Here is a 24,187-nt window from a genome sequence, read left to right on the forward strand (position 1 = left end):
GGGTCCTCAGTCCTGCTCTTGAGACTGTCACATCACAGAGACTCTGGTATGGAAGCAGCAGAAAGCAATTTTTAAGAAGCATCCTTTTAGACAAATGAATACACTTCAATTCTTTTTGGATCATGAGTTCTTGTCACAAGGGAAATAAACAAAACAACAGGCAGTTAATACTTGGGAGGTTTTCATAGAAGAAATTGTCCTGAACAGCTGCCAATTTATAGCCTTTGTAACATTATGAACAGAGTCAGAATATAACCTTTACTGATGGAAGAGCTAATGCTTGTAATTTTCCCCTCAGAATTTTTGTTCCTTAATTATTAAAATATGAAATAAATTAAATTCACAATGGAATAAAACATTTGATTATAATCACTTCTTAACAGGAGATCAGTTTGCATACATAATGTATCAAGGTTTAGGTTAACATAAAATCACCACAAAAATCAAAATTTATTGATATATATTAGCTTTCAGTAAGTGCTCTCATTCCCCACCTGCTTCCAGTATCTCACACCACTGCTGTTCATTGAATACCAGCTACAGTTGAGAAAACTGTGGCTAATCAACTGCAGATGATGATGATGACATGCTGGATGTCATTCTGGTAGGTGTCACATCTTGAAAATGTCCATTCTACACCAGCATCCCCCCCTCTCAGTACTGGAGCCTCAGATTTATTGTCCTCTAAATTAAAAGCATACACTTTCTAAAGTAAATAAAAAGACCTGTTTCCTCAGAAGACTCTTCATACAACTTGTCCATTTTATGGATTTGTGCTTTCCAGAGAAATTAATGGGGAAAAAACACTCACTGAAATTTATGAGACTCGGATTAATTCTGGTTTTACAATAGATACATCAACCTCACTATGCAGAGAAGAAATCATATCCACATACTACTGAGAGCCTCAGGTTTTACTACCTTATTTCTGTATCCTTACAGAAAAGTGGTGGGAGAGAAGGAATCATTCCAAGAAACATCCATTACTTTCTTGAATGATGAGAAGGCTAAAGGACTTAGAAGATCCCCAAAATACCACTTTTCACACTTTATTGAATTGTTCATCAAGATTCAGCAAAACCTTTGTTCAATATTTCTCTAATTTGATACTGCTACTCTCCCATCTGATTTGCAGCCAGTGCTTATTCTCTAAATGTATTCTTGACACCTTTCTCCAGTACAGGCAGGAGGTATTCCAAAGTCTCATTTCCCATTCAGATGGGTTGCATGGTGTGCATCACACCATTTGCTGCCTTTTCCTACATCTAGAGATGGAAAACTGATTACAGAATGGTACCATGACACCCTATTTCTTCAGTGGGATTGTTTCACAAGCATTTTTACAACACACACCATTTTTCCTCAGTGATACTTTGTACCACTCCATTGCAGCTGCTGCATTCAAAAAGACAACAATTAACAAGGTCAAACTGAAAGTTCAAAAAAGTTGTACTTAACCATCATGTGCTGCTCCAACTTACAATCAAAAAAAAAAGTGAAAGCCTTTTTTTTAAGAAGTTAAACACTTAATCTTGTCACAAAATCCAGAATGTTGGCATTCCTATGACACAACAATATAGAAAGCCACAATGACTTCATCACAGGGATGAGAAATAAGGCTGATTTTGGACAATGGGAATATTAACTGCCTTTCAAAAAAGAATCAGAAATTTCTGGGGAAAAAAGCCCACAGATCTGTCTTATCAATATATTTCCATGTTCTCCAGCTTTGCTGTTTCACCCAGTACAACAGTCCCTCTTTAGGCTGCTTGTTTGGTAATAGCTCTGGAACAAGAATGAAGTCTGTGCATAGAAAGGTACATAATGGAAACAGAGTTCTGTCTAACAAGCTCTGAAATAATGACATTGCAGTTGAAGGTGACCTTGTCCTTCTACTTAACTTTTATTTTTTTAAGAGTTTTAGGAAATGTTTCTTTTACTGATTCAGTAGCATTGAACTCTCCTAGCTGGGTAGATGTCATTTTCCTCTTGCATTTAACTTCCTCTGCAGGCTGTGTATCCCCCACCATTTACATTACACACTACCAGCCCTCCATATTCTCAGTCATTCCTGGAAATCCTTTGATTCTGACCACTCCCAGATGTATGACTTGGAACAAGACCAGTCTCTGGTCCAAACCAACGCTGCTGCTCTTGAGACAACTTCTGCCCTGCAGGTGGTGTAGGATCAGCAGCAATGCTCACCTTTTATTTGCTGCTGACAGTGCACAGAAGTGCATGATCCAGAGGTAGCTTCTGTATCCGTAGATGATTCATCCTCATCAATGTTAATCTCTTCAGTGATGATTTCTGGGCCCAGTTTGGCCATACAAAGCATACTAATTCTTTTCAAGGTTTTATTTTCTTTGTTCAGCTGAAAGGTGAGAAGTACAAACAGTAAGAACCTAGTTAGTCTGTCTTTAAGCTGCTGGGCAAGAAAAAAAGAAAAGTCAACTGGTTTTTGTCCTTTATCATTAAAGATCTGTCAAACAAAGAAAACAAAAGTAACATTAGATTAAGTTCCACTCAGCATTAGAATGGTCGGAAGATGGGGTGGTTATCCACTTTTTCCTCTTAAAGGCTTCAATTCAACATGATGCTTTATCCATGCCTTTTTTTCCCCTCTGGTACTTCTGTTTAATAAATACTGTGTAGGTTTAAATCAATCAAATCAACTATCAAGCTGACTTAATGCTACACAGGCTTTGTGATAGCTGCTTCAGCTCCTCACCTTTAAACATGTACCAGAAGTCCCAACTGAATGACTTGAAGAGGAGTTTGTGCCCCTGAAAGTTCATCTGGTTTCCAAGTCGGATCAACTGGTTAAATAAAAATTCTTACCTTCTCCTATATATAAACTACAAATATATATAATAATACATATACTGTAAAAATAAATAATATAAAAACATATAAACTATATTCTATAATTATATATATTATATATACATATAATAATATAAAATAGATATAATACATATAAATTACAAGTACTACCACTACTATATTCCTAGTCACAACAGAATTATCTCAAAATTCTTTGGAGTTATTACTGTAGAGTGAACATATGTAAGATGAGAGCCATCTCATGATCCAGTTCTTTATGGGTGAGACCACAAGTCAGAAACCACTTTGGGCTGGATGCCTGAACACATGGCTGGTTGGTGGATGGTACAGAAGAGATTCTACATGGCATCTCTGTCTTGATCAATAAAAACTGAACAGGAGTCACTGTAAATGTTTAGTTTTCATCACTTCTTTCACTGTCCTGCATCCAGACACCCCAGGGTGCTCAGGTAAATGTCAGGGTGACTGTCCACCCAGCAGCCAAGTATTCCCTGTGCTCAGGTTTAAGAATGAAACTCAATTTTCTGCTAGACACACCACGTGCCAAAGTCAACAAGGACTTCAGAACTCCAATATGCATCTTCAAAGAAAACATACACTGTACAGTTCATCTGACCCCAAAGTTTTACCCAAGCAATCATCTCTGATCCCCCTTATCCTCAGCCCTTCAACTATGGGATTTATTTATCCCATAGTTACTATGGGATTTATTCAACAATTTATCTCCTTCCTAAAGAATGAAAGTGAGACAGTGGGGAGAGTGGTGTAAGGAGCCCTCCATGGTGCAGACAGCTCACAGACAAACAGCCCCACGGAGCAAAGGGAGTCTTTGAACTGCCCTTGTCCCTGCATTACAGGCAAAGTGCAGAGAAGAAGACAAGTTGCATAAATGTGTTCATTTTCTTACTTATATGCTGATTGTCTATCTTATGAATTCTAATATAGTGTCATTATGCAAACAATTAAGTAAATACCTCCAGAAAGTACATTGCTAATGCATCTAAATTAAAGTGATTTCTTGCTGGTGTGATTTTTACCATATCTAAGGATGTACTTTGGGCAGGGAATGGGGAGGGAGGGGAAAAAAAAAAAGAAAAAAAAAAAAGGCAGTCAGCATTGCTAATGAAATTTGGTTCAAAATTGCTGTAATCCATTTTCTGATGAAGTGGCTCAGATGCATTTTACACAACCAAAAATATATAAGAGAGATAAAAACATTCTTTAATAATAATGCACTTCTGATGAGATGGAATATAGAAAATTACACACTTGCTAAATTCATCAGACTAGACGCAATCAACAGAGCAGTGGAGGTCACCTTTCCCCTGCCCTTGCTTTGCTTTCATAAACAATCACCTGAAATGTAATGCAGTGGTTGACTTTTTCCATTTGATTTAGACACTGAAATGCTCATTATTGTTTTCACACAGAGGAGTTCTAAAACTTATTTTCCATTTAACCTAAATGCATATGAAAGCTAAAGATCAGGATGCTGGTCCATGAAAATAGAAACTACATTAAAATGGGGTTTGTTTTTTTTTTTTTTCTTTAAAGGCAGGAATGGTATTTTGCATCTTGCATTTGGCTGTTAGTTTTTTGCCACTTCCAAACTATTTCACAGCTCTACAAGATTATACAGAAATATATATAAGGGTCATGCATACATTTTCAAGTTTTAAATAAATAAATAGATAAACAGGTGAATAAATAGATTTTAAAAAAGCCAGCATCACCATCTTTCTTCTCACCTTAGAAGCCAAAGCCTCAGCACTTTCACGACATGTCTTCTCAATTTCAAGATGGTTCTGAATACAGTTCACTTCCTCAATAACCATGTGAGAAACTAAGGGAAGAGTTCAAAAATTAGTCAGTATTTTCCTGAGATTGACACATGCCTCCCATGATCAGAAACAGCATCTCTTCTTTTGCTAACTTTTCATTGTGAGCATTTCAAACACAGGGAAGTACATAGATAATCTCTGCAGATAGGAACTATTCTGAGCATTGAATGTTTGGGTTGGCCCTTTAAGCAATTCCCTCAAGCCATGTTTGCAGCTTTAGAGGGGCAACTGTAGAACTGAGCATAAACTTATGGAAGCAGAGGACCAGCAGGAGCCTCCTTGACAAACCTCATTCATCATCTTTATTTCACTAACACTTGAGGAATCAGAATGACACCTTCAGGATAATCCCTTAGGAGATGTTTACAAAGTTCCTCTTCACTTTCTGGTCTGTTTCTCATTCCCAGTCTCTCTGTGCTTGAGCAGGCCCTAAAATGAGCACCATGGTCTCACCTACCTCTACTGTTCACAACACAGATTTCAACACACTCCCAAATTTTTCCCTGAAACCAAGACTGGGCTGTCTGACTGAAGCTGGAATGTATGGCTGTACATTTGTTGTCACAGCTGGTGGAGCAAGTGACACATCTGCCCTCTGCACTTAGAAAATCCCTAATACAACTGTGGGTACACATCAAAGACAGGCAAAAGAGTGGCCAAAAAGTTCTGGAACAAATTCTGTTTTGTAACATAGGAGACCAATGTGAATCAGAAAGAATTTAAAAGCACAGATACATTTTGGCCTGCAATTCCACTAATTTCCCATCAGTACTTTATGAGTGTTCAAAGTCTTAAAGGACAGGTTTAAGGTTGTACAGGGGAGCAAAGCAGGAAACCCAAGAATAGTTTTCCATTTCTTAGGCTCATTGATGCAATTCCCCCTTGGCTCCTGGCACCATCATCCAATCCCAAACAGCAGCCTGGACCCTAATTCTGCAAGCCATTCCATGGCACAAATCCCTCCTCAGCCCAGTGTCAGGATTTCAATGCACAGAAAAGAACAACTTGCAGCTGAATAACACTTTGGGACCAGAACAAGACTGGAAAATACAGTGTAAACCCATAGGAATTTTTCTGGTATTTTTTCCCTTTTTCAGCAAGATAAGCTTTAAAACCTAGGGATTTTATACCACTGGGTAGAAAACTCCCCTTGCCCTATTCCAAGAGTTTTGACCAAAGAGTGAAGAGAGATATTTAAGCCACCTTTGATATACAGAGGTCATCTTAATAACTACAAAACAGGACTTCATGGTAGGAAAAAGAAGGTCATTAACAAATGTTATTTATGCAGCATTATATTTAACATCAACTGAAGTTTTCATTATTGAATTTTTGTTGTTATCAGAGGAAACTAGCAACACATTGGTTTGCTGAGTAGTGGCACAAAAGACCCAAAATCTACAAAAAAGAAAAGGCAGGGCAGTGTACTGGTAAATCCTGGTCTAAAAACTACATTAACATGATGTCTTCTACCAGCAGGGCAACCAGACCTTTGTCTTTTTATTTCCATTTCTCCTGACTATGGAGAAATAATCTGCTCCAAAAGTGTCCTACCAGCTGCTACATTTGTGAGACATACAATACATACAATTGAGAGAGGAAAAGTTTCAGGCCTCTCCCTGTCTCTTCTGGTTTTGTTCTTCTGAGCCCTGAGAGCTTTAAGCAGTGAGATGCTTTGCGCTGGATGAAGGAGCAGTGGAGATACAAAGCTGCTCCCATTTTATAGACAGGAATCTAAGGGCCTCAAGCAAGGCTAAAGTTAGGAAACAAGGATCGGGCTCTCATGGCAGAACTAGGGATTACTCTTGGTTCATTTAAACTTAATTAACCTGCAATTATGATTAACTCAGGGGAAAAAAGTCTTTCCAAATTAAATACAAAAAATATATTATTTCCTAAGTCTGTCCAAAGTTCTTATTATGTTAATATTAATATTCATAAAGAAGCACTAAGTGGCCTGAAACATCTCTAACCTTGACAGTTTTTTTCAGGGGTAATAATAATCCGCAGCAAATGCAGGCCAACCAAAAACCACTTAACTAATTAGTAGTTGCAGTCACCGAGAAAACATGAATCAACACTGTTATTACAAGTGGCACATTTGAGTGGCATCTAATTATGACTTGATGAGCACGATACTTGCATTATCAACATTACTACTGCATCCCATCAGGGACTAAAAGCCGCTGATGGCATTGACTGCGAGAAACTCCCCCTCAATGGTACTGCAGCACCCAACAATCTCCTTGGCAGGGGCACCCTCACTAAATGACATGTTAAGCATAATTACTGGTAGACATTGTAAATAAACAGGATTGGAAGTGAAAATTGTACCAAGTGCATAAGACACAATCTGACACATTGGAAGTGGCAGCCTTAATTGAGAGTTTCTTTGACTGCTCAAGATCATTTCAACTGCATTTCTCGGAGGACAGTGATTATAACTGTGGAGACAGACGGCATAATGGTATCAGCACTGCTGACAGAGCAGTGAATTAAATTGTATCTGCTGTTGTGTGAAAGCCTTGATGAGAGGTACAGATCCTTAGTGGTCTTATCATTATAACACAATGGTCATGTTGTCATCAACCTTGCTGGCTCCAATTGAAAAGAAATGATTGTGTGTTGAAGCTTTCCCCCCCACCACCACCTTCTATCTCTTGTGCTCAATAGAACCAATTTTCAGAGAGCTATGAAATCACGCAATAGGGCCTAAAATGCAGCTGCTTGGCATACAAACGGGGCCCCATTAAACTGGAATCACACACAATATGTGTTTATGCCAGGAGAACAAATAGAAGCTGAGTACAGGCCAAGTTTATTCACAGACACAAAGCCAATGTAGCTCTTCATCAATATAATTGCCTTTTATATTGTCGTTTAAATAATGGGCTCTATTATTGCTTTAAAATCCTAATATTCCTGGCATTTTATCACTGTGTTTACAAGGTATGTCTTTTAAAAATGTGAAAGGAAGATAAAAGAAACCTATAAAATCTTACAACATCAAATATTACCTCAAATTTTAAGTCTTAACTACTTGACATTTTCTGCCACACTCCAGTATTCCTCATATCATAACAAAAACAAAACAGGCAGCCATTTTTACAGAGGAATTGTACTTCTTAGAGAACATTCTTGGTTACCTAAGATCATTCAAGGCAGTAGACAATTCCTGTTGATTTCAGATTATTTTCCATAATTGTATCACACAAACTATTATAAAACAGAAGTGAGCAAATTCCTCTTTAACACAGTCACACAAAAGTACAGACCATGTGATTTCCTTCTCCTGCATTAACTTCATCCACATTTCTGATGCTTCACCGTGCAGCTCACTGTACTGGCACAAACCAGACGTAACAGACCACAGTCCCATTGTAACTGTCTCTTCTAAGGAGCTATTCCACTAGGATACTTCCACTCCCATTAGATGTGCTTTGTTGCTTCCAGACACCATACAGTTTCAATAGAACCATTACCATAAAAGTGCAAAACTGAATATTGAGGTTCTCACAGCCCAGACAAGATAGAACTTGCTCTAAAAATCAGCACATGAGAGCAATTAATCCTAAAAACTTCTCCTGGTGTGTCTATGCTTGAAGTAGTATTACTCCTTCATGAAAAGAACTGCCATTTTATTAATATTATTAATATTAATATTATTTATTAATATTGATTTATTAATATTATTTATTAATATTATTAATAATAATTATTAGGAATCTCAGCATCAAATCCCACTCCAAGCATGCATCACTCCAAAAGTCACCTGCAGAATCCAGGTGAGATAGAGCCACATTTGCACCACTGTATTTTCACCACTTTGCACCTTGAGAGTGGCTACCCGTGCCAGAGAGCACAAATGCTGTAACAGCATTTATTCTGACTACTGTGGGCAAAGTCTCACTGGATTAGCTGCTTAAACTCAGCCTGCAAGGAAAAACAGCAAGTGGACCTGAATCTCAGCATTCTTAACACTGCTGTAGAGTGTGCAGAACAATGTTCATAATTGTCTACGTCAAGAAAATCCCACTGACATTGTCAGCTTACTTTTCTGAAACTCCTCCAGCTTTTTGACAGCCTCATCTCGTTCTTGCTTGATTTTGTCACACTGTAGGAAAAAAGAAAATTGAAATGAAACACTGATCCCAGATATTTAATTAGCAGTCACAACATGCAAAATCAACCAAGATCAATTGCCAGCACAATAATGTACAGAAGCCTATCAAAGCATTTCTTTTTCCTTTCAGCCATCTAACATCAGTGGAAATTATGCATAAAAAATTCATTACTCAGAGTACTTCCCAGCCAAACTGGCACAATGTACTTGGTTTAGGTTCTGACTCAGAGCTACTCTGGAAATATTTTAAAGAGACACATTATCCAAAACTGATATAAGCAGTTATCCATGTTACACCAACAGAAGAAACAATACTTTGCATGTCAAAAATAGGCTTTAGGTGTAGTTTCTTTAACACAAATAGACTCAGAAAAGAGGCCTACATTTCTATACCCACTATGTGCAGGGAAAACCTCAAAGCCAATCATCGGGGACATGCTGTTTAATTTCATTACATCATGAGCAAAGTTTAGCTTTGTAGAGAGAAAGGCACTCATGTGTGTGATAGGAGCTTTAAGGAGCTCCTATCACCTCAGTTTTATTAATTTTGTTGTTATTATTACTAACACTACACAGGCCTGCAATCACTGATCTTATGATGGAATGGGTTCTTCACAAAAAATAAAACAGATGTGAAATAGAGTTCTCTAAGAAAACCCATTCTGTAAGTAAATGAAAGAACTCAAAGAAATGAGTAAAATTCACAAGAGATGCAGTCAGTGATTAACCACAGTGTGAAAAACACATGACCCAGGGGGAAGTATGACTGGCACACAAGGTGCCTTACACACACATCCTTCCTCCCATGCAGCTGGGCATGTTCACAGCAATAAATCAACCTGAGACCATGAGTTAACTTCTGGAAGAGGTCTGTGTGACTGAGCTCCTTACAGTGCAACTCCAATTACAAGGATGATGGCCACTGGAACAGAACTGGGTAAAAAAAAAAAAAACAAACCAAAAAACCACCAAAAAAAACCAACCCTGAAATGATTTTGCTCGATTTTCGGTTTTTCCACATGAGGAGCCACTTTGAGTTAGCTGGGAAAGGAGCCTGCTGTTAAGCAAGAAGGGGGAGAGTCTGATTCAAAGACAGCCAAATTCAAGAGAACTCTTCTATCAGCTACAGAGGACCTTGGATGAGACCCAAAGAAGGATTTGCTCGCGGGCAAGGCGAGAATGCCACTGGTGCTGGCTTAGGGGAAGCTGCTGGCTATCTGTGGGAGCAAAAGGAGCTGCACTCATCAAGCAATCTCTCTTCTCATGGCACTGATGAAGCTTCAGAGGACAGAGGCTGAGTAGGGGGACAGGTCAGTCACCAGCTGCTGTGAGGACTGTGAACCAAGGCAGAGCTGCAGAAGGAGCAAAGACATGCTGAGCAAGCAGCACTGGACAAGGACTCACCATTTCCTGGGCCCCTGCTAACAAAGAACCTGTAAAGAGAATCTTGCAGAGGAGAGGTGGGGAAGGGAAATCTCTGCAAGAATTTTGCTGCTCGCTGCCCTCCTTCCGTTTCCTCAGCAAAAATCTGGGTTACCTTTGTGGCAGAAGTGCAGTGCAAGAGCAGAAGTCAGTGAAAGATGCAGAAGGTGTTTCTGGCTGCTCTGCAGAGCCCAGTTCTGCCGCAAAAGGGAACTGGTGGGAGCTGCTGCCTCTCTGGATTTCCCAAGAAAGACCCTGGAGCCACAATGACATATTTCACCCACACATGATTTTTCTGCACACTGCAAGCTTTCAGCCCACTGCACATTAAGTGAGCAAATGCCTTCAATGCTTAATTTAAAAACCAGGAACATTAGCATTTTAAGGATCTCATCTGTTGCCTGTGGAAGTCAACAACTTTCCTACTGATGAAAACCTTGATGTTGAGGACACAGCACACTCCCTTATCCCAACGACAGGAAAAACTCCTTTTAAAATCCTCCAGGCAGCAAAAACTCCTTTCAAAATCCTCCAGGCAGCAGGCTGTAAGGCAAAGCAGCTTTCCCTGTGCAGTGAAAGGGGAAGTTAAATGACCTATTCCACTTCACCTCGAGTGCTATTTGCAGAGAGAGCTCCATTTGGACCACGGCAAGCTGACTATTCTCCTCATAACTGCCACATTTCTCTGCACAATCAGGGTCTCTAGGCTTGGGTCTCTGCAGAGCAATTCCTGCTCCCAGTTGCAGTTTTCTCAATACCTTCCTTTTGCTGCTACTGTGCTTCAGTATGAAAGAAGAAGAAGAAAAGGAGAGTGGGAGATTGCTGCCCTTGCTGAAATGATCAATGGAAAGCACTTTGCCTTCTGTCTTGCAATCAGAGCCATGCAAGCAGAGCTGTTACAGGTCCTTCCAAAAAATACCCTAGGTTATCTTCTAAGAATTAGAAAAATTTGAGATTTTCTTTAACTACTTAAACTGTTTCAAATTTGAAATTTACACAAAAATAAAAAGCCTATAAACAACGTTTCATAATAAAAAATACTGTCACCCTTTAAAGTAAATTGACCTTACCTTTAAAACTGAAAATCAAAATTTAGACATATAAGCTGCTCATAAAATGCTCCACAGAAGTCTTAAAAGCTCATAACCATCTCACTTTTCAAAAAGGCAATCTGAGGTATATACAATAGAATCAATAATGGACAAAAGTATCACTATTCCTAAATATTAAAAGACAAATAGTGTAACATTACTATAAAATCTACTGTTGACTTTCCACATTCAAGCACATGCAACTGCTAAGGAGAAACAGTTTCCTTGTATTTACTAAGCTTCCCCTTTTAAGTGTTACGGGATAGCTCCAAATTAAAGTTGTCTAAACCTTGAATAAAAATTAAAAAGTTTGTAGCTCCTAGATTGCCAGTCAATTTTCAGTTTTTAACTTAATTAAGAGTTCCAGCTTCTCTGCAAAGTAAAATAAGCATTTATTCTATTTTATTTCACATATTTAGTATTAGTAATCCAATATTTATACCACGATTATCTCACTTATAAAAACCCCAACAATGTAAACAGACAATATTGTAGTCCTGAACTGGCTACAGGGCTCAGTGATAATCTCCCAGCAGTAAAAATACAATGCACCTGCATTTTTAGAAATTAACAGTCCAGTTGCCAAAATTAATTTTGTGAGTAACTCCATATATTCTTCATCTTTGCAGGCACAAGTTCAGAAGATTTGTCAATCCCACTCCTTTCAGATTTCAGCCTTCTAGGTAGCTAATACACAAGGCAATATTTTAATTTCTAGTTTCTTGTCTATTCTCTACTAACAGGCTTCTTTTCTGCCAACTATTTTGCACATAAGCTCCTACAGACTTCAGCAAAAGGCCTTCAAAGGGCAAAAACAACAGGGAGATTGTTCAGCCCAGATATTAAGATGCAAGAAGTTCACGTAGTAGTCATATAGTCAATTAAACCATTGCTAAGCAACACAAGACAATTCTTTCCCATTTACACAGATTGTGAAATGTATGCAGATTTAATGCTTGTTGTAAAACTGTGAGTTTGGTGCAGGGCTCTACTCTACTCTACTCTACTCTACTCAGAGAAACAGTGAGCATGGCATCAAGGCAGAATCCCTTTCCCATTCCCACTTGGTGACAAAACATATCATCCACTCCACCCGTGTGCTTTAGCAGAGCAAACACCATGAATGATGTATCAGAGATACAGAATTACACCTACTGTTTTGGAGAGCTGTCTTGCTTTTTTTTTTTCCCTACTGGCAGCATGACAAAACACTGTCAAAACCAGCGTTCAGAGTCATTTCTGTCTGATTAGCAAGTAGTCAAATATTTATTCATGATCTGACTCTGAATATGTCAGAACTGCATATTAAGTTACCCACATTTGTGTGCAGCTGAACATTAGTTATCCATTTTTTGGGGACTGGTATGAATGTTTTGTTGGCTACATCAATAAAAAAAAGGTGACCTAAGAGACGTAATCTGCCAATATAATTTTGCCTCCATTGTTTCTAAAAGTATTTTAAAACACTAACAAAAAATGTCTGGGGAAATATTGTCAGAGACTCCACCAGTGGTCTCCAAATTGGCAGTTTTGCAAGGCAATGAGGAAAAGATACTGTGGATGAAAGATCTTGTCTTTTGGTCCTGAATTTTCATGGTTATTAGCATCCCTTTCAAAGCAGCAGTGCTTTGAACAAAGTAATCCATGTAAAAGTCAATTGACTTCCTAATTTTAAGGAAAAATATGGAACAAAGAGCATAAATTTTCAAAAATTAAAATTATATCTTAAGTTTCCTGCCCATTACCCACTAAGTTCCATGTGTCTAATGGAAACTAGGACAATTTCTGCATGCACAGCTCATCTTTCAGAGCCATTCAAGCACAGCAGTGACTTAGGAAAGTATTCCACCAAGTGTACCAAAAGCACATACACACAGACTGCTATTTAATTCCTCTGTGGCACTTTCCACACACAGTCTGCAAGTCACCTGCTAAAATTTAACACCTCATTCTCCTATCCACGCAATTATGTGACCACAGCTGATACAGAGGAAGCCATTTGGTGACATTCACAGTGACAGACAGTGGTAGAAACAGGAACAGAAGTCACCCACAACTTCCCAGACCCACAGGCAGAGAAAGTCTGTGCTACATTTTTTCAGCAGCAGGTTTGATGCTGCAAAGCACAAACAGATACAAAGCAAGAGATGCTAAGGACCTTTAGGATTACTCTGCCCTGCCATAACACAAGGAATAGTTTCTTCCAGTACTGGCACTGGAAGCAAATATAACCATGAATTTTTTTTTTTTTTGTGGAAGAAATGCACTTAGAGCCTCACACTTAACCACTTGAGAGGTTGAGTCCAAGCACTTGAACAATGAACCATGACTGCTTACACAAGCACACCAATTTGCAGGATGGAATTTTTGGAGAGAAAACTTGCATAACAACTGAAAATCCAGCCCTGAGCACGTGTTTAACTGATTTGCTCAGCTGGGAATGTAATCCCTATACACTCAGGCTTGGGGGATTTTTGGGTGTTATGCAAGAACTCTGCAAAAGTTCAAAGCAGCCTCCAGATGGAACACACAGGAGTAGCTAGAGATATGCAGCTGTAGGAAAGAAGCCTTGTGTGAGAGAGAAGCAAGGAGGCAAGAAGAGCAGAATGGAAAAAACAACCTCAGAACAATTTGAGAAATCTCAATTTCAGAAATAAAATTTTTCATTGACATTCCCTTTGAAGAAAAAAAAAATTAAATAAAAACATAGCTCAAGGGAAGTCTCCCCACTCCTCCCTTCCCAAGCTAAACAAAGCTTTGCTGAAGAAACACCGAAGCTGATGTAACTTGGGCTCAGGGCAGAGCTGGGGAGCCTGTTTTTCACAAGGTGCACACATGTCCTGGCATGCCACTCCCCACATGTGACAGAAGCCAACAGCCAGCATGGGACAAACTAAAGGAAAAGAGCAGTGCAAGGCAGGATGCTGAAATCCCTCCCAGGCTGCAATGGTTTGGAGACTGCAAGAGAAACCTGCCCAGGTGTTAAACATGCTCCTACATGCCTCCCTTTCTGCTGTCAGAGACAGCATTCTGGGCTGGATGGGGTCTTGGTCCAAGTCAGTCTTATTCTCATTTTCTTCTGTGCATTTCCTCCAAACAGCAAAGAGAGAGGACAGATTTCCTGGGATAAGATCAGCAGAACAGGAATGCAGCAACAAGCAAAGTGAAAAGGACAAGGAGGTCAGAGGATAGGAGGGAATGAAGTACATTGTGCTGACCTCAGTAGAAATACACATGATCTTTGCTGAATCATAAGTGAACATAAGTATCAAGTAAGAAAAGAGTTAAGGACAAGGTCTTCTCAATACAGCCTTGAATTGAAACATTTGTAACTAAAAATGGCCATTCCAAAATGATTTCAGAAGAAGCTGAATTAAACATACAGGTCTTGGCAGCTAACAGGGATTTAAAAATGAGCAGATTTCTTAAATCTTCAGCTCACTCATACTGGAGAAGGAGAATTTTGCTTACAATACAGTGTAGTGCTGACTCCCCTGCATTCCTCTCTACCTTCAGAAATCATATTCCTACATTATGAATGTTAAGAAGCTGAGGGAAGTTGTTCTCTTTTTTTTCTTTTCAGTAATTAAGTCCCCTGTGCAAATGAAGTCGTAATAAAACAAGACTTAGATCACAGAGAAACAATTTTATCTGAGCACGTGACTTGGTCTATGCTCCCACTGTTATCACAGGCAAACCTGGTAAAGCAGCAATCACACAAAATATATTTACAGGAACTTTTCTGCAGTGGAACAGCCAGAACAGTTGTGAGAGTTGCATTTATTACTCCATAAATCACATAGGTACAAGTAATACTTATTATTATTGAGTGAACTCAAAAAAGCAGTCCACAATCTGCCACAGTCCACAAGGCATTTCAGTATTAAATTAATAATTAATTCATACAAACCTCTTCCTTCGTTTTCTTATTTTCTGCTCTAAGCTCTTCATATTCACCAATAGCTACACAAAGGGGAAAAAAGAAAAGAAGTTAATATAGCAGTACCTCTTCCCAAATTAGTTCTCCATTTGATTAAATTGAAAACTCTTCTGTTTGTCCATGCAGACTTCTTAAATAACTTGGGTCATAAACTTCATTAATAGCCTGTTAATATCCTATGAACTGGACAGCCCTCTAGAATTGAAGCAATTAGGAAGTGTCTGAAAAAGATGGTAGCTCCCAAAACAATCAATTTTTAATCAATGTAGAGTTAAAAAATCTTATTGATTGAGTTCAAAAATTACAAGCTGGATATACTGGTTTGCAGTGACCATTTTAAACCCACACTGGCTCATGTTTCAGATCAATCCTAGAAAGAATGGTTGGTGTGATATATGGGAACTTGCAGAGCAGCTGATCCATGCACCAGTAAAACAAGGGTCTCCCATCCATCCCTTTACTTTGTCCCCACTTCTCCTTATGTACCCAAAATTAGAAGCCCAAGAAGCAGAAAAAACAAACAACAAAACAACAAAAAAACCAACAGAAACCCAACAGGCAGCTGAACAAACAAGAAACCACAGTGGTGAAAGAATGTATTTCCTACACAGGAGCACAAAGGCTGTGCCTCTTGGTCACTGCTCCACTGCCAAGCTATTCCTGTTCCCTTCAGGAAAATAAGGGAAGAGACTTCTACCATTCAGAGGCAAGAAAAGGAATGCAAACTGCACCAACAGATGCAATTCAAGTTTCTTCATACTTGAAAACTGCTCGTGTTTGCTTGCCTTTAAGGCAAAATCATTCTTGACATTCAATACTTTACAAATGACTAAAAAATGTACATACAGATTTGCTCCACCCTCGACAGCTCTCTTCACACACTCCATGAACAGAGAACTCTGACTCATTAGCCCTGAAGGAGAAAATAACAGAATATTCTGGGCTATAGCTTTTAACCCACCCAAAATGTATTCTCAGCCAACCCTGCTCTTACAGTAAAAGAGTAAAACCCCAAAAGAGCCAACATGAGTGAACACAGCATGTTCCTTCACAACAGTGGCTTCACTTATTCACCAACTACTCATTCCACAGCTCAGCTGGCCAGAAGGGACTGTCCTGGAAACATATCAATACCCTTTATCAGTATTAAACTAAGCAGGTAACTTTGTATGCAGAAGCTCCTTTAATTATAACTTAGTCTTTTGATTTTCAGTTGTGAACCTGTGTCTCCTGAACCTGAATTTGCTAACAAAATGAAAGTATTATCTAAATTTGATGTTTTATATATTAGGTATTTACTATGGCTGAATAGGACTTATTACTAGAACAAGGCTGTAAAGGTAAGTATATAATGACTGTAATTCACAATGAACAACAGGAAAGACACCTTCATTCACACAGAGTGAGGTGGTGACTCTTCCTACTCTTTTTATTAAAAAATTAATCAACCCCTTTCCTAAAGCTGCATACTAAAAAACACAAGTTAAAGGAAAAAAGAAAACCCAAACTTTAAAAATGCTACATGCATATACTTCAGTACTTATACTGCAAACCAGGGCAGCTTTCCAGTCAATTGAGAGCCATTCCATGCCAAATCAATAACTAATGGATTTAAAATCTACTTATTTACTCAAAAAATAAGTAGAGCTGTCCAAGCAAGCATCACTCCACTGTTTTTGCTTCCATACCATGGACCAGGCATGTCTTTACTGGTACAGGCAGGAGAAAGAGCTGATGGTGCAAGAAGTGCTCTGCTCCAGATGAAACAAGCTATCCCAATTAAGTCATATTTTGTTGGTAGAAGTAAACTAGCACCTGGCTTTTTGGATATATCATCAGAGACAGAATTACCCTGTCAGCACCAGAAGCTTTAATGGCATTGCTGCCACCACATTGCTCCTCCCAGTGCACATGGAACAGGAAGAATCAGGCCAAGAGTGCTGTGAAAACTCTCAAACAACAATGGCCTCCTACATGTACAGCATGCACAAGTGCTGTCAAAAGGATAAAAAAAAGCCAAAAGGAATCAATTTTCCCCCTGTTCACCATTTTAGGCTCAAAGATCCCTTCTGCTAAATCCAACTTACCAGTACTTCAACAGGATGCAGTGAGGCTCCAGCAGCACCAGCCAGGTGCACACTATTTTCAAATAATGCCTGGGTAGCATTTTTAACACCTCCTTCTGTTAAGGGCAATCTATGGGACAGCATTACACCCAGCACCTTACATTGACTCCAAATCCTGACTCACAATACACAAACCTATTATCAGGCCTAAAGCTAACATGGGCAAACCAAGCTTTTGGTCAGGTATCAGTTGCATTTGCTGAAACCTACACGGCTCAATTACCTTACAGTTCTTTAAAAAATAAATAAAAAGCACCTGTGTAAGTACACAAAGATAAGTGTTAGGTACAAATACTCTAAGTCAGCTCCTGCATCTGTGTCCCCATATGCCTTGATTTTACTCAAATCTGTGAAAGCGTGTACAAGTAAATTTAATTAAGCCCCGAATTTGCATCTTGCAGTCTTATACCTTCCTTGAAAAAAACAGGGCAGGAAAGCTAAACACACCACTGCCTGATAAAGACCAACCACTAAGCTCACACCAAAAGATCTGCCTTCACAAGTTTCTGAAAAAAAAAGATAGGGTTCAACACAAGAAACTGAAGTGGAAAAACATCTGAACTCTAATACAGTCAAGATGGATGGGTTGTGCTGGGGAATGATGGCTGCTTATGATACACACAGGTACACGTGGAAAAAACAAATTACAGAGCAGGTGACTATAAAAGGAAAGACAGCAGCCAAGAAGGTGTCCTAAGAAATTCCTCTGGCCATAAAAATTACCCATCTGCCACAAAGTAGAATGAATTTGTCAGACCACATTAGGAGCTTGTCAATAGCATACATTTAAAAGGTACTGCTCTGAGACACTGCTGTCAGATTGGCAGTCTAGACTCTTCCTAAGAAGATACATTTAAGATGTTCCTTATTCAAAGGTACTGACATTATAGGAAAAAGTTTAAAGAGATCAAATAGATCATAATTTTAAAAAAAAATATATACAGAGCCAGAGCGCTTGGGACTAGAGATTGGAAATCATCACACCTCATCAAATCCAGCCAACAAACACAGAGCAAAGTTAGACCATTTGAAAATGAAGAAAAAAATCCAGGCAATATAAATACCTTTAGTGTATGTGTGGTTAGCAGCAGCTGTTAACCACTGTAATTTAGCAAAGTGACCAGAAATGTGGCTGTGACAGTAGTGAAGTGTAATTTTACCTAGTTTATAACTCCAGACACTTTGATCACTGACTCTCATTTTCAGCTGAACAAAAAAGGGTCTATTGCAGAAGATGACTCTGTCTTTAAGGGCAAGGTACCAACAGTGCCAATAAAACCAAAGACAAACAAGGCAATCTTCCAGGCAGATAATCAACTACTGTTATGATTCAGCTGTTAGTCAAGTTTGCTACCATTCCTCAGGTTCTAAAACCAAGTAATAACACAAAGTTTTGCCAAACTGCTTCTTTTTTTTGTTTTAAGTCTTTCCCATAGAAATATAAGGGCCAGTTGAATAGAAGTGTATATCACTAGAAACATCACTTAAAGTACAGTGAGGCAGGTAATATTTATAGTGAAACTGCTGTATTAAATGATGACATTTCAGAATACTATTTGAGGATTAAAACTCCAACAACACTTTTAAGTCCAAAATATCATCAATACAGAGATCTTGTTTCTTCATGATGCTCACTTTAAACTTAGTAATGGAGCAAGCTGAAGAATGATCAGTATCAGGTATCTGAGTCCAACACACAGGACTTGGAAAATTCAGCATGGGTGAAAGATAAGAGTATCTTACACACAGATGGCTTCAGTGTCTTTGTTGTTGCTCAGAGCTCTGCCAAACAGCCAAGCAAATTTGCCCAAGCCCCAGAGAACTTCACAGCTGCCACTGAGAATTGAGTGGGCAGCTACAAAACGCCTGCCTCAGGTTCAATCCCCTGACCTTGGTGAGGAGAAGTAAGAGCAGCAGTTGGAATGTGACAGCAGTCAGCCACAGACGCTGCTATGGCACCACTCCTCAGACATTTCATTTACCTGCTGCCAGGCAAGCCTCTCAAGAATAGAAAAACACATCCTGAAAAAGAAACCAAGCCAACAGCTACTGAATGAATGTCTTCTGAAACCTTTCCAAATCCATTTGCATTTTCCAGAAATCTGACTACACATCAAAATGTTACAAAAACCTGAAGCTGAACTCCGCTCTGAACAAAATAAAATTAGGACAAGTCTGTGCACCCATTACCCCAAATATTCAGATCCAGCAGATCCTTCCACCAACTCATTTATTCCCAAAATAATCGTGTTATCTGCATTTGGAAGCAATAAACAAGAAAATTAGGAGACTCAGTTCAACAGACCATCCTAAAATTACTTGAGGGAAGTTGGTAGTATCTAAAATAGTCTTGTTTTGCTATCAATAAGAATGGAGGGGACACTATCTATTCCAAATTACACTATATAAAGAGTTAGCAAATTTACTTATCTACAGTAACAATGTATTTTATCTAACTACAAGAATAATTTCATTTATGTCATTACCTTTTCACTGCTTGAGTTTTTCACTCTAGGAACCAGAGGCATCAGTCAACATAACTTAACTACTGATTTAACTATGTGTGCTACCATTTTTTTGCATAGTTTAAGATGTAAAACAGAAGAGTATTTTAAGTTTTTTCCCCATTGGCTAACTTTTTGCCTACAAAAAACAATTTTCCCACCAGCCACATAATCACAAAAGTGTATGTTAGCCTAACAACAACACACCAAAACTCCTGTGTTTAAGGATGAGCATCCATCAAGAACACAGCATTACAGGACTGGGTCTGCCAAGTACAGCTTCTATTTCAGCAGCTCAGGTGGATGTGGGTCAGCCAGTCCTCAAGTTTCAGTAATTTTCCCTTGAACTAATTCCTCTAGTCCTGTAAAATTTCCTTAGACATTAAAGGATACCCAGCCTACTGGAGGAGAAGACTTTCAGAGAGCAGAACTGAAGCCGTGCTCTAAACAATTTCAACAGGCTCAGTTTTCTCCAAAGAATAACATAAACTTGCCTTTTTTGCAACTTTTCATTGTCATTTTAATAAATGCTCTCTTGGAGGCAACAATACTGGAGGGAAACAGTCAGCAAGAGAACCAGATTCTGAGCTGTATTTTTTGGTCTCAGATTACCTAAATATTCAACTGTAAGATTATCATTTTACACCTAATGATTCCTTCCAAGGCAGAATCTATCTTGTGCTGATGGTAATCCTGACTTTCCAAAGCTGAGCATACAGGAAAAACCCAAAAAGTGACAAAGCAGGTCATAAATAGTCCATTAATATTCAAATTAATCTTGGTTAGGGAAACTTCTGCTATACAGCAAAAGTGATGGAGCACCTTTATGGTCAGAACGAATGACAGAAAGATGGGCACTGATCACATCCCTGTAATTTCACTCCTTTACACAACTTTGCCCAATAGTTCCTTTCCAAATTGCCCCTCCCTGGCTCGCGGGAGAGCAGGAGAGCTCAGTAGTGGGAAATACCAGATGTGAATTCCAGCGTGGCTCCTTCACACCTCCTGCACATGCAGCTATGGCACAGGAGGCAACACCGACCGCTTGGTGCATGGGAAGATGTTCACAATTCAAACAGATCTTCAAAGGTTTGAATGTGCCCACCTGACTAACTAAGGCTGCAGCTTTGCTGGATCAACCTGGCTCAGGGACAGACTGACCACAGGAGAGCTAAAAATGGCTCCTGAGCACCCCAACTCCTTTCCAAGCGCCTTCTTGCAGAGGATTAAATATTACAGCATTCCAGTTTCTGAATCAGACTATGCACTCATGAAACTGAACATGCTGAAATTTTGGCCTTTTCATACTAAAGCACCGAAAGTGACTCACACACGGACCAAGCCAGCCCAGGGTGGAAGTACTAGAGTGCTACAGAAACCGACAGCGCATCAGGACAGCCCTGAGCTATCCGCGGGAAGTTTGCTCGCTGATGGGGCAGGGACGGCAGGAGTTCGATGGGTCGGGCCAGGACCGGACCCTGCAGCACGGAGTGGGAGATGGGACACGCTGACAGGTTAGCACGGCCTGGCTCAGCCCCACGTGAGGCTAAGCTCCTCGGAGGAACAGCGAGGCGGACAGGCTGTCACCCCTGGAGCTGTCCGGTGCTGCGGCCTCTGAGCTCCCCGCCAGGGCAGCACCCGCGGCCCATGTGCGGCACCGCCGCCTCCCGCCACCGCCATCGGCCCCCGCGACGGCCGCGCTCGCAGAGCCGCTCCCGTCAGCGGGGCTGGAAAAGCCCTCCGAGATCATCGACTCCAACCCATCTTCAGCCAGAGCGGGCACCTGCGGGGCGCGAGGCAGCCGCGGCGGGCGCCTACATGGGGAATAGCCAACACGTTCCACTCCCCTGCTTTATTTCATTAAGGTTTTTATTATTTCCCTCCGCATGGGCAGAGCGAGGGGCCTGGGAGCGGGGCCGGGGGATGCCCAGGCCGCGCCCGCCCCGCCGCGCCCCGTCCCCCGGCGGGCGCGGAGCCCTCGCCCCGCAGCGGCCGCGCTCCCGCCGGCCAAGCCCGGGCCCGCGGCGGAGCGGGGGGAGCCGCTTTCTCCGGCGCCGGAGGCGGCGCCGCCCGCCCCTACCTTGGTCCTTCAGGCTGGCGAGGAGCTCCAGCTGCTTCTCCTCGTCGGAGCTGTTCATCCTGCCCCGCCGCCGCCGCCGCCACGGGCCGGCGGCTGCCCCGCTGCGCTCCGCCCCAGCGAGCGCGGCTTCACCTGGCAGCGGGCGGGCGGCGGCGGCCGCAGCCCCGGGGCGCGGCGGGCGCGGCGAGCGGCCCGGCCCGCTCCGCTCTGCACATGCCCAGACTCCCGCGGCGCCCCAGTGAGCATGTGCGGGTGCGGGCACGGCGGGCCCGGCCCGGGGCTGCTCCGCCGGCCGGGATGCGCTCGGGGCGGGGGTCCCGGCTGCGAACGGAGTGGCGGATCAGTTCGGCTGGAATCAGCTTCGGAGGTCATCGAGCCCAACCTGTGACCGAGCACATCCGTGTCAACCACACCATGGCACCGAGAGCCACGCTCAGACTTTGAACAGCTCCAGGGATGGTGACTCCACCACATCTCTGGGCAGCCCGTTGAAATGTCTAATGACCCATTCTGTGAAGAAATTCTTCCTAATGTCCAACCTAAACCTCCCCTGCCTTAAGACTGTGCCCCCTTGACCTGTCGCTGGTTTCCTGGGAGCAGAACCTGACCCCCATCTGGCTCCAACCTCATTCAGGGGATTGTAGAGCGAGAAGATCTCCCCAGAGCATCCCCCAGACTGAATACCCCCGCTCCCTCAACTTCTCCTCATAGGACATGTGCTCCAGACACTCCACCAGCTTTGTTGCCCTTCCCTGAACTCGCTCCAGCACCTCAGTGTCCTTCGTGAATTTAGGGGCTCAGAACTGGACACAGCACTTAAGCTGTGGCCTCACCAGTGCCGAGTATAGGGGAAGCATCACTTCCCTGGGCCTGCTGCCACGCTGTTCCTGATACAGACCAGGATGCCTTCTTGGCTGCAGACCAGCACCCCCAGGTCCATTTCCACCGGGCTGCTTGCCAGCTGCTCTCCCTCAGCGTGTACTGCTGCAGGGGTTGGTGTGGCCAAAGTGCAGCACTCTGCCCTTGGCCTTGCTCTGCCTCATGCTGTTGGCCTTGGCCCATCGATCCAGCCTGTCCACATCCTGCTGCAGACCCCAGGCAGGGTCTCCCACAGCCTCAGTCCCCCATGAGCTGGGATTAAGCCCTCCTGCCCTACTCCCCACACTGCTGCCCGCGTGTGGCTGCATTTTTAATGTGCCCTCTTGCACAGCTTGCATAGCACAGCTTTCCACTGAGGAGTCCTTGCCCAGAGAGTGGTGGGGATATAAAACAGCTGTTTGAGTGCCTTGGTGCAAAGAAAGCTAAAAGGTTTTAAAAGAACTCTGGAAGCTTGTATTACTGTTTGTGAGGATCCAAGGGAAAGCAACTGCGTGCCAGTGTCCACCACTTTAAGGAAACTTTGGTACAACATTCGGGCAGAGGGCTTTGACAGAGACCTGCTGTGTTCACCTCAGAAGAACACACTATTCTCTGATGATCCCTTTCTGAAAAAGGAGGGGATCCAGTCATAATATCTGTATTAAAATGCTTACCTTACCCATCTTACCCCAAGGCTGACAGTAAGTGCAATGCAGAGTTTGCTTCTGTTTATACATTTTGCTGAGCTCTAGCAGCAGTCACCTGAGCAGCAGCTATCTCCAGACTGACATGGGCAAAGGTACAGTTCATATGCCTCCCTCCCTCCTTCTTAGGCAAACACCCACCAACCCTTGTGGCAGGCAGGTCAGAACACACTGACGTGGCAATATTAGTTAGAAATACCAGAGTGAAAGGAAAAAGACCCTGCTACAAATAGTTGCTCAATCCTCCTGCCTCCTTCCTCCCATACAGTATCCTCTAGTTTTCCCATTTTACCTAGTAAACCTTTAAAACATGAAGTGTCTCTATGTGGATGATTTACAGCACTTTCTGTCCTACAGGTAGTTAATGACACGTGTAACATCCTGGAGAGAAGCCATAAGAACCATGTGAGCTGTGCTATGTCTCACAGATGTGATATGCCCCAAGGCAGAGGCAAGTTCATAGGCTAGTCAGCTTATTTTGAGCTAGTCAGCACAAAACATCTTTAACTGTACCAAATGCAAAATTTTGAATTTGTGCTCCTAGTCATATGCAAAGAATGGGAAATGACCTTGGAAAACGAAGGCTCTGTAGAGGAAGTGGGAGGCAAAGTGCAAGCAATTATGTAAGTGCTGTCAGAAATTACTGCTGCA

The 24,187-nt window shown here is 41.5% G+C and overlaps 1 protein-coding gene across 2 annotated transcripts in view; it reads right to left on the reverse strand.

Annotated features, from left to right (window-relative positions):
* SHTN1 (shootin 1) overlaps positions 1-22,093 on the reverse strand; it is a 54,699-nt gene extending 32,606 nt beyond the window's left edge. For both annotated transcript variants that reach the window (XM_030241184.2, XM_030241183.2), the window contains exons 1-5: positions 21,975-22,093; positions 15,235-15,287; positions 8,742-8,802; positions 4,596-4,690; positions 2,206-2,374 (exon numbers count right to left, since the gene is read on the reverse strand). In XM_030241184.2, coding sequence (XP_030097044.1) covers positions 2,206-2,374; positions 4,596-4,690; positions 8,742-8,802; positions 15,235-15,287; positions 21,975-22,032 — 436 coding nt within the window. In that variant the 5' untranslated portion in view covers positions 22,033-22,093. The remainder of the gene's footprint in view (positions 1-2,205; positions 2,375-4,595; positions 4,691-8,741; positions 8,803-15,234; positions 15,288-21,974) is intronic.
* Between the last annotated feature and the right edge of the window lie 2,094 nt (positions 22,094-24,187).

Source organism: Serinus canaria, chromosome 6 (assembly GCF_022539315.1).
Source record: "Serinus canaria isolate serCan28SL12 chromosome 6, serCan2020, whole genome shotgun sequence".
NCBI classification, from domain to species: Eukaryota; Metazoa; Chordata; class Aves; order Passeriformes; family Fringillidae; genus Serinus; species Serinus canaria.